We start from the raw sequence: 11,702 nt of genomic DNA, 5'->3' as shown, positions 1-11,702 counted from the left end.
CACTTTATAATTATTATTAAAGGTTTTCTGATAGTAAAACTAATACTAAAGTTAACGTTAAATCTATTTTATATTTTTAAAAATAATTTTTAATGGCTATTAATCCTTTTAATATAAATTGTAATTACTCAAAAACTAAGTATACCTAAATATTGAATAATTAAAAATAAAAGAGTGGGTCCTCGTTTAAAAGTCAATTAAATGGTAAATTCACCACAAAAAACTCCTTGGATAATTGAAACAACAATTTCAACTATTTAAAAATATAGTCTTTCTTAAGCATATTTTACGAAGCCTATACACAAACCATCATCTGGTTACGAGTGGGTTCTGCTCGCGTTTGAGATTCCAAAGGGCGTAAGTCTAATATTATATTATATGCATGTGATGTACTACCCACGACGGCATCGCGTCCGTGCGTCACACGCCGAATTTTTGTCGAGACGTATTGCGAAAACGTACTAGCGGTAACCCAATTATATGCTTCATTGATAAACACATATATAAATTGCGCATGTACGAAGCTTCTTCCGATAACTCGAAAAATTGTATTTGAGTGTGTGATAAAAACGTGAAACGGTAGAACAAACCAAGTCAAAAGTTCAATAATCCTCCGACCGACTTCAAAACCTTATGTCGAGTTATGATCCCTTTGTATAATACTTGTGGAGCACGACTCACAGTGAAACACGGGAGTCTCATAATTATGCGACGGAATGGAAAAAAAATTTTCTACAATACAACTCAGAGTAATCATTCTCAATGTGGACCTTACTGCTGTATGATCGAGCTTTCAAATCTGTAAGTACCAAAAACCATAAAATTTTATGTATATTATATACATTATTTATTGGGCCTAACACTGTGTGTTATAAGTTCCAAGCAGAGGGACAAATTTTATGATTTTACAACGATGCGCGTTTTAAATTCTAAATATAATGAAACAATGAATATTAAGTTATTATTTTACACAATATAATGTGTTTTTTTCTTTATTTTATTTTTGTGTCCGTCATCGCCCTTTAAAATAAACAAATAGTATTATGTATACGCAATGAAAATTTCATAATATTTAGTTGAATTATAAGCTATTGCCTATCGCGTGATAGTTTAAACTTAAATAGAAAAATTAATAATTAAATTAATAAATAAAGCAATATAAAATATATGGTAATATTAATTACATACCGAGTACTATAGACTGACAATTCGTTTTAGTTCACATAATCGTTTTTCGTATAGAATGATTTATCGATGCAAATTATTCAAACGTAACACATACAGTGAATTACGTCTTCTCAATGACGAAGTCGGACTTTTGCTGTACAACAACAGAGTAGTTATACTTTCGTCTTTGTCATTCTTTCATCTACAAATCCTGTAAATACGTTTAATAAAAAACAACAAAAAAAGTGTAAAATCCTGACGGTTTTCAACTTCATACTGTGAGTACATAGTATTATATTGCATAGATTGTCTATATTGTCGATTATACAATACGCACAATATAACGGGAGATTATTAATGAGTGCCAGCGGGCTTTCGGTGACGACACCTCGCAGTAATTATCTGCGTGTATAAGCGAAAATTTCGTGATCCGTCAGAAGAACAATGTACGTTGAATGATTATTCCCCCCGCAGCATTGGGCCGCGGCGAGCGATCCGAAACCTGCAAAACCGTTGACCTACAATATTGTAAACACTCTTCGTTTCGTCAAGCGAAGTGAAGTTTAGTTTTTAAAAAATGACAGTCGCTCTATTTTTAATCCACAGATGTGTACCTATATACGAGTATAAATCGAAATTAATTGGGTAATAAACTTAATTCGCGAAAGACAATAGTCCACAATAACAGCGGTATTTACAGATGAAATGGGGACAATGACGATTTGAAAATTGAAATTGTCAATTAAATATGTCTGAGAATAACATTTACTCGGCTAAATATTTAATCTGTTTGATTTTTTATGCAAAAACATTATTAATGCTCGTTATCCTAAATGGACAAGGTTTAAGAATTCATCGACTACATGTAGACTCATAGACTATAACGCAACTATTGTAGCACGTTTAACGCGATATTGCGGAATACCAATTTGGCGGGAATACGTCGTATATACCTTAATTTTCCGCTCAAAAATCTGCCATTGAGATTGCGACTGTCGTTTTGAAATCGGCACACGCAACATCGTATACAAGCATAACGCTCGCGATCTATATAAAGCATTTATCGTAACGGCTCACGGATTTTGTATAGAATTCGGCCACGATCCGAAATTGCAAATTGCACGCTATACAGATATATTTACTTATACAAATTCTAATTTTTAGAATTTTTAAATCGACTTATTATGGTCTTTTTAAAATTATTTTTTACATTTATGCCAATAATGGAGTGTCTTATGGGGGAAGGGTACAAAATTATTTTACTCAAAATCACAACTTACCGTGTTTACTTTGAAGTGTAAATTATAAGCAGATAATTTATTTGGAAATATTAATAAATTCGCCTGTATTCTAAGTCATCAAAATGTATGACAATATACTATTATAGATATATTCCTTAAACATGGATTATATAAAATAATAAATAGATGTAATATTAAATAGAAATGTATATTTTTATCCGAATAAAACGTAAAAAAAATAAATATAACGTTGATGATTTAATATGTATTGCTATAATTTTAAATCATCATAGTCCATGCCATGTTTTGTAAGCACTTACTAAACATTTAATGAATTAATATTCAGCTAATGCGGTCTGACAAATACGATTTAGTGAGCCGTCAATTTAATTTGATTGAACCATTAAATTAATCAATTTTTAACTATTTAATTAATTATTTACAGAAAAACAGGTGATTCTCATTTGAAAAAGAAGTTGATATCGCCACATGGCACTCCTTATGAACGGCATACTTAATTATTTGAAAATAAGACTCGCTCAAGTAAAGATCACTCAGCGAATCACTCTGTTTACGGCAATAATCGGTCGAAAATTGTTCCGATCACCGAACGCTAACGACAATACGAAATCCCACCACAAACCCAAACCCCTCGACGAATTTACTTTGAGACCACAACTACTACGACTTACAATCTAGATATACGATTTCTAGACAACTTGCGGCGGTCTTACGTGTAAAATTGTGTCCGCACAAGCCATCACGTACACCGCGGAGGTACGCCCGGCGGTAGGGGCTTCCACTTCCGGCGCCGCTCCTGTCCGGTTTTTTTTCAAGGTTCGCACCGTTGCGCAATCCGATCAGCCGGCCGCCGCGAGACGCCGATGACCACTACCGTGGTACAGGTGTATAACACAACACAGTAATAATAATGGGCACTTTCGTTTTTCGTCCGAAAAGACGCCGCCGCCGTCGCTGCCGCCAATCGCGTTCACTTTCACTCTCCACACCGTCGTGCAGGTCTTCCACGAGTTATTCGTTGTTTTTACACAGTCTTTAGTGCACCGTGAATCTCCGCCATGAAACAGCTCGTGCCGTCCGCCGCCGTCGCCGGTCTGCTGGCCGTCCAAACCTTACTCATGCTCGGTACCCTGGACTTCAACGGTTCCGCGGTCCAAGCCCAGGAAAGCCCGTTCGAGTTGCCCGTCCAACTCATCGGCTTCCCCGTGATCATCGTCGCCGTTAAGATGTCCAATTTCGTCAAGAAACTCGCGTACGCCCTCAGCCCGAGTGAGTACAAAAATGCAGCCCTTCGTCGGACATTTAACGAAAACTATTTCAATAAATTTTATCATAAATTAAATTAATCTATAATGTATACATAATATAATAATCGTACCGCTAAAATTTTGGCAAAAAATTCGACGACTTCCCGCCCGCCAATTTTTTTTTTTGTCGCTATTAACCGTACACTTTCACGAGTAGGTAACCGAGGCGGGAGTCCAAACTGGTATTTCTCGCGCACAGTTATACAATGTATATAATAATATACTATCTATTATGATTACATTGCGTGTGACGATATTATTACATTAGATAGATTATAGGTAGACTACTGCTGTAGTCGTAACGCGGAAAGAAGACTACGTCTTGTATACCGCACGCAACACGTAACATTGCAGTTCATAATATGTAAGTCGATAGTGCAGAAAGACTACGATTACAATGTTATATAGCTATTTTGTATTATATAATACGTGACTACGTGAGTCAAGCAGAATCATCGTTATTGCAGTATATTGCAACGCAGTGATGTCCGTACGGACTTCATTATGACTTTAGCGAACGACTTTGTGTCATCGTCATATAGTTTCCGACGTAGTAGCGAAGACCGGATTTGATTTTGGATGCGTCTTAACTATAAGATCCTTCGTAATAGTTATATATATTGATATTCTATTCGGTAATGCCTTATATGATACCTATTTTAGTCTTTTGCAGGACATTTCTTTGATAAATACATTATAATTGTAATACATGTTTACATCTTATATACGATCACAAAACATTGAAAGCTTTTTATACTTTTTCTTGAAATTTCTGGTAAATCTGCAGCCTTCGTCAGCACCTCCTCGTACCTCGACTTAAACACCACTTCTTAAACGTTTAATATTTCGAAACTCTAACGACACAATGTCATATCACTCTCACTACGTCATCATGACATGTCACGTGTTATTGTATATTATAATACTCAACCCGATAGGGTTAGGTCTTGCATCGTTTTCGCGCATTGCTTTTGACCGATTCGATAGACTTCTCGAGAAATGTACAACAGCTACGACGATGATGACCTAATATAATAATCACATTACAAAACGTTAATAGTCGTTGTAATTTTACACACTACACAGGTATACGTTAATGGGTATAGTTTAAAACGATAGTGATCGAAGTATCGAAATATAATAATTTAGATATAATGGGTAGGAACATTGCAGGTTTTACACCTATAATTACACGTGTGTATTGTATTTTAATGCATTTTAACACCAACACGAGTAAGTCGCGTCAAATGACGCGATTATGTCGGTTTTTCGCGAATCACAGGTATGAAATGTATTACGTTTGCATATCGTAATTTATATATTTAAATATTTGTTCCGATAATAAATCTTATGTAATACTATGTTTACTGTAACACAAAAACCAATCGATGGTCTAACCAAATACGACATAACGGCTATGAGAAACAGGAAACTATAGCTCTAACGGAAAACTTTCTTCTCTCATAAAACGAGATAAAATAATATATTAGTTTGATCAATTGAAACTATATTTTTAAAGGTAAATAATTATAGCCACCCATCCATTTGCACCCAACGGTTTTTAAAATTGCCACCTGCACATGCGAACAACAACATTCATTATGGTGAAAAGTGTATTTTGAGATTTCGATATAGTGTTTCCCTTTATTTAACTGAAAAATCATGATTTATAATATTAGTTCTCAAACAAACAGCAATATCATAATATTTTTATTTTTAAATTCAAATTTCGATGCTTGAATGTTCAATTTTTTTTTTGTTAGTAGGAAACTTTTCAAATTTTACGCAATTAAATCGATCAGTTTAATCAATCTACATTATACTTAGTTTGCAATGAAATCGGGTAATATTATAAGCATAAAAAATCATCTTTTTAGATTCTGTTTAAGTGTTATTAAAATGTAAAATGCTCTACTACTGCAAAGTGCCAGTTAACCGAATATTATTTGATCATTAGATTATAATATTTTGTACTTTGGCTCATACGCGCGAGTTTTAACGTTTGTTTGTCGTGATGGATTCACTCTCACTGTGTAGTGTATATGCGTGCGCTTAGAAAAAGAGTCACATCACTAATGGACCGAATAGCTATAATAATGATAAAAATAAATAATAATGCACTGCATGTCGTCGCAAAGTTATGAAAACAGTTTGGTATCGTGTACGTGCATTACTAGAACACGGTCGTTTTGACGTAACACACGCGTCCACGGTGAACACGTGACAATGACATTGCGTAAAATACTAAAATCGTATACGAGTGTGTAGTAAAAAAAAAAAAAAAATAGTTTAAAAGAAAAAAACGATATGGCGTCTCATCACTAGCCAACAATAGGTGTATCATATGAATTAATGATACTGCTGTAGCTCCGTTCAACATCATCATATGAGTGTACAGGTCAATTTTACACTGATAATATATGATTTGGTTTTGATTTTCCTGTTTTATATATCACAAAATAAACGTGAATACCATTAACTCAAAGCGATTAAATTGAGCGGAACACATAATACTATTATAGCCGGCACGTGACAAAATTTATTCATCACAAAAAATTACTTCCACCCTCCTCCCATCCATTTTTTGTTTAAAATAGAATTTATTAAAATTCAGATTATGGTGTTTTTAAATTTACTTAAAGGCCATATTTTCAATTACAAAGTTATTGTATACATCGTTTAAGAAATTTCCTGTAGAGTAAATTAAAATTATCTTTTTTGAAAGAGTATATTATAATATATAATATTATGAAACTCAGAAAAGATGTATTTTTATGTAAATTTTTAAAATACTTATAGGTATGTGTAATTTGAGTTAAACAAAATTAATTTAGTTGCATCATATTTAATATGAAAGTATGTTATGTTATAATAAATACTTAAAAAATGTAATTATTTTCAATGATATCTGATAATTACTAATTAGAATATAAATAGATGCATTATAATATTATACCTATTAAAAACATAATGGGATGCACACTTAAAGTTTATTGTACTGTTTTTAATTGTATTTATACTTGCAGGGGATTTTCAAAAACTGTTAATTATTTTAAATACAAAACTCTCTCTGTCTAATGGAAATAGTTTTAATGTTTATGTATTGTTGAATTTAGTTGTTTTGTAGTGGAACGATTCTTATCGTTGAGGCAATACGTGTGTACACTGTACAAGCGCACCTGTTCACCAGCAAGTGATAAGTATAATATATTTTTGAAAATATATTACCAATAATAAAACGACGAAAGTGTAAATTACAAATATATTTAAATTGTATAAACTGTCTCACGATTAAATTTAACGATCAAAGTACAATATTTTCACTTATTTGTAAAATCCCTTGCTATATATTATAGTCGACGACTACATTATGAAACGTTAATAATATATATATATTATTCGTTATTCGTACCCCATATATTTTACTAATCACACTTTTCTGTATCATTGTCTAAGTATTTTGTTACACACGATCGCAGGCACTTACAGAAGAAAGGCCAAGCGGGATTTGGAAGGTGCGACGTCCACCTCTGCGCCCTTGTCGTCCTTGGACGTGCTCAAGGCCCAGGAGATGATACTGAAAGAAATGGGTCCGGACGCGTGCGTCTACGAGAAAGTATGCTCTGCGTATGCCGAGGCAGCTGCACTTGCCAAAAAAGATCGCCTCAGCGGTAAGGTTGGCGTGGACAAGATGGACTGGGAAAAAATTATCAGGTATGTGATTCTGGTTAGACCCGTCATACGCGCATGCAAAGTTCCCCTTCCATCAGTAGCAAAAAAACACATCAAACACCTGTATATATAAATACGTATATTTCTTATTTGTCACTATGGTAGTTTGAAAGAGGGATGAAAGTGAAGTTTTTACAAGTTTATATAGACCTATTAAGATTCTGAACAGAGTTTCTAACTATGTTTATGCTTCCTTATGAGATACCTCGACACCGTCTTTCTTCCCTCACTAGGGTTGAGTTCAATGATATACAATATAATATTCTATAAATACGTACTAGGTATTTTGCAAACTTTTATAGTTTTAAATTCGACAGTAGTTTTCCTAGGCATTTGTGATTTTCAAAAAAAATATTTATAAATTTACATTTTTTACTTTTTTCATGCCATGATAAATTTTTTCAACGTAAAACTACGGAAATTAATAAAAATCTTACCTTTTATAGTGGTTACATGGAAACCGGACCGGCCAAAAAGAAATACTACATGCTGAGCGTATTCTTGGGTGACGTGCTAGGTTCACCCGAGTTCTGTTCAAGGATCGCACGAAAAATCAAACGATGCGATGTAAAACAGGTCTATTACCACTGACACTGCACATAAACATGCGTACAATAAAGTACGATTAAGTATCTTTCTAAAACCATATTTATTGAACATATTATTATATGTAATTACAAATAGTAATAATAATAATTTATGTAATATTATAAAACTACGCGGGCATGTATGCTGTCGTATTATTATTATTGTTGTTATTATTATTATCATCGTGTAATTACGTCGACTCTTTTATTTTAAATGTTATTTTTTTTACGACCAAATCTGAACCTTTATATTATATATTATACTTAAATTATCGTATTAGTACTATTGTCCTAATGTGTAAATAATCAAAATGTTTTGTAGTTTTATGTAGATACAATATTAATTAAATATATATTATAATTAAATATTCCAGACGTAATAATTTTTAGCGTTTACAAATAATATATTAGTTATAATATATTTCATTTATGGTTTTTTGAGTGAAAACAAAAGAAACCGTATAAATTAATGATGCATTGTAATGACGAACAAAGCACAAAAGATTGACAAAAATTGCAACATGTATTTAAACGCATAATTTATACATCTTCGTATTCGAAATGGGCAGCCAATAATGATGTTATCTCGACGCGACGACGACATACGATACATACAAACTTGAAAAATAACCGAATTGAAGAATTCATTTTTATACAGTCACTTCGAATGAACAATTTTAATTAATTATATAAAATATATAAGAGATTGTGGTGGAATGTGGATTTAAACTACGAAGACGCCAATGTTTGCTAAGCCGTTTACAGTTTACCTGTTATTTATTTACTTACTAGTTAGGTACCAATAGACTTTTGTATCATAGTCGGTTTCCCGTCAAACGGATGAACATCATCAACTAAACATTGATCAAAAGATCGTGATGTTTTTACTCTACGATTTTCCGTATACCATGCCGACATAACTTTTTCGTATGGAAATGTAGTTGAGACTATTACACAGTCGATTTATGACTTTTTATTCTATCTCAATGCGAACAAATAAGATTTAGTTAATGATCATTATCGATTCATATATTTATGTGTATATAATGATCGTTATTATTACGAAATTGTATTGCAAGTTTGATCGCCGTCATCAATCGTAATAATATTATTATACGAATATAATAATCATTACTAAAGTTGGTGAGGTAAGTATTTTTTTATATTTAGAGAACACCACTAATAATTATTTTCATTAGAACCGAAGGACGGTATGTTTTTATTTTATCATACATTGTTTCTGTAATTTTTATTTCGCAAATTATATTTGAATACTATGAGATAATAAAATTGAATTTGTTGAATTATACAACTCATTATTATTATATTGAATACTAGTCAAGGAAGATGATTTTAAAAAATATATAACTATAAATGTCTATAACGTTTAAAAATATTCTTTTTAACTTACTATTATTTTGTAGGCGATCATTGTCATATCTGCTCGTATAATATTGTAGTTATTTTTTTAAGGACTTAGAATTAGAACTCTGTACTCCACGGTTATATTGAGTTCAATAAAATTGCATTTAATGGTTATTCTTTCAAGAGTCTTCTTTTATTTCTTCAGTTCCGAACACTGAAAACAGTATTACGATATAGTTTATTATATTACACTCAATTATAGTACCTATGTGTATATGTGTAGCAGTGTTAAGTATAACTACCGCCGACGATGTCAACGCGATTTATCACATGCCGCGCATTGTCGTACCCGACAATAATGATGATGATCGCCAAGATCTACATACAAAACTGACGACGCACGTGCGCCGTGTCGCTCACAAGTGCATGATTTATGTCGCAGTTTACCGAAACAAACTCAATAAAAAAAAAAAAATTCATAATAATATATCATATCGTTAATTACCATTAATATTATACACCGTATCGGAAATATAATTATTATATCATAAATCACGATATACCTAATATTGCGTTGACATCAGTCCGGCACCGCCGACAGTGTCGGCGGCCGCGAGATTTATAGGAACAATACAATATACATAATAATATTATTATTATGTTAAATTAGTAAGATCAAAGACTTCGGGCGACGAAATAAATAAATCATTTGTATTAAATACTCACAAACTCCAAATAAAATTAAAATAATAATCATAAAACGTCGTTTGTCGTACGAAAGAGCGTAATAATATGATATAAAAATATATACGTACGTAATATAGCCTGTATTTAGGTATACCAATATACCATTATGCGGACGCCGTACAATGACCTGGCACGTTAGAACAGTTTCGAGCGGACCTCTCGACCACACGTTATGACCGGCGCCAGTTTATTATTCGAGATCACTCGACAGCCGCGATGCATATCCTACGATTCATAAATTATTATCAACTGATACAACTATTCACTATACTTTGGTGGCCATAGTAAAATAATATGTATTGTGTAGGTACGATATGAGTAAAGAATAACAATTGACAGATTTCGAATACTACATGGACGCTTGAACGGTTTATAAATAATTCCTCTAAACAATAGTATTATTATTTATTATATGTAATATTATCAAAGATGCTATTATCGAATTCACTAGTTAAAACGTTTTTTTATCCTTTTAAATTAACTAATCAAATTAAAATGGTTATATCGATTCGTAATCATCGAGACTTACTTTTTTGCTGCGGTCAGTTTTAAAACAATCGAATATAAATCAATTAAAAACATTTTTACACGTCGTATAATATCTATAACACGGGTAGAGATTACCACATTTATTCATTATCTATTTTTTTTTTTTTTTTTTATTAGTTTACTAATACTAAATATTCTAAAAAGATTCTAAACACAAATAAAACTAATATTCTTTAATAGATTTTAATATAAAACAATGATTAACTAACTTGACACAAACGTATATAGTTGTTAATTAAAAGTTAAACAACCATTATAATAAGTATACACCGAAGAAGGGTGGGCCTAACTGATATTATGAAAAAATTTATTTTATAATGTTTGAACTCAACTAACATATCATGACTTATAAGATTTTTGTAATAACCTAGAGTTAAAGCCAAAAAATGCATATGTATTGGCTCAATAAAATATTTTTGAGTAAGGAGTTATGTATTTAATTTAGTGTGATTGTTATTTCAAGTAATTAATGTTTTTGCGTACGAAGGGAAATCAAATAAATCAGAATATTAATCCTAAAATGGAACATCTTCAAGAAAAGGAAGTATGCACAAAGAGAGTGTAGTAAATATTGTGAAAATTTAGGTTGACTTACTTTAAAGCGTAATTTTTCGTAAACGACAGATATAAGCTCAAAGCTGTACTGCTGTAGTCATGGTGCAGAACACTTCTATGGATCATATAAGTGACTGACAATCCGACGAAATCTGTAACATAACAAAACACCGTTTCATGCAATTATAAACAGGTACGTATAACAACCACTCAGGTCGGGTACTGTATTATATTATTATAAATCGATTTTTTTTTTTTTTTTTTTGACTCAAACGAGTTACACTGCTGCAGTAAAACGATTTTCCGAGAATTTTCTTACCGTATAATTTATATCGTCTTCGTAGATGTACATTATCATATAACGAACCACCTCGTTGCCGGGAGGCTCATCACGTGGTTCTTTTAATTATGTATTATATTTATAATTCGCA

The 11,702-nt window shown here is 32.1% G+C and overlaps 1 protein-coding gene across 1 annotated transcript; it reads left to right on the top strand.

Annotated features, from left to right (window-relative positions):
* The first annotated feature begins 3,408 nt into the window (after positions 1–3,408).
* Positions 3,409–8,423, top strand: LOC126549740 (uncharacterized). Its single transcript, XM_050200058.1, has 3 exons — positions 3,409–3,698; positions 7,216–7,450; positions 7,915–8,423. The coding sequence occupies exons 1-3, from the start codon at positions 3,488–3,490 to the stop codon at positions 8,057–8,059; spliced, it is 591 nt and encodes a 196-aa protein (XP_050056015.1). The 5' UTR covers positions 3,409–3,487; the 3' UTR covers positions 8,060–8,423.
* The last annotated feature ends 3,279 nt before the right edge of the window (positions 8,424–11,702 follow it).

This window comes from Aphis gossypii, chromosome 1 (assembly GCF_020184175.1).
Source record: "Aphis gossypii isolate Hap1 chromosome 1, ASM2018417v2, whole genome shotgun sequence".
Taxonomy (NCBI): Eukaryota; Metazoa; Arthropoda; class Insecta; order Hemiptera; family Aphididae; genus Aphis; species Aphis gossypii.
Note: the sequence above shows the minus strand (reverse complement) of the source record. Positions and strands in the feature narration are given on the sequence as shown.

Bases quoted from the DNA above. Each gene is read 5' to 3' on its own strand.
- LOC126549740 (XM_050200058.1), top strand. From the start codon at position 3,488: ATGAAACAGCTCGTGCCGTCCGCCGCCGTCGCCGGTCTGCTGGCCGTC. The intron at 3,699-7,215 runs GTGAGTACAAAA...ACACGATCGCAG, and splicing joins CGCGTACGCCCTCAGCCCGA to GCACTTACAGAAGAAAGGCC. The intron at 7,451-7,914 runs GTATGTGATTCT...TACCTTTTATAG, and splicing joins GACTGGGAAAAAATTATCAG to TGGTTACATGGAAACCGGAC.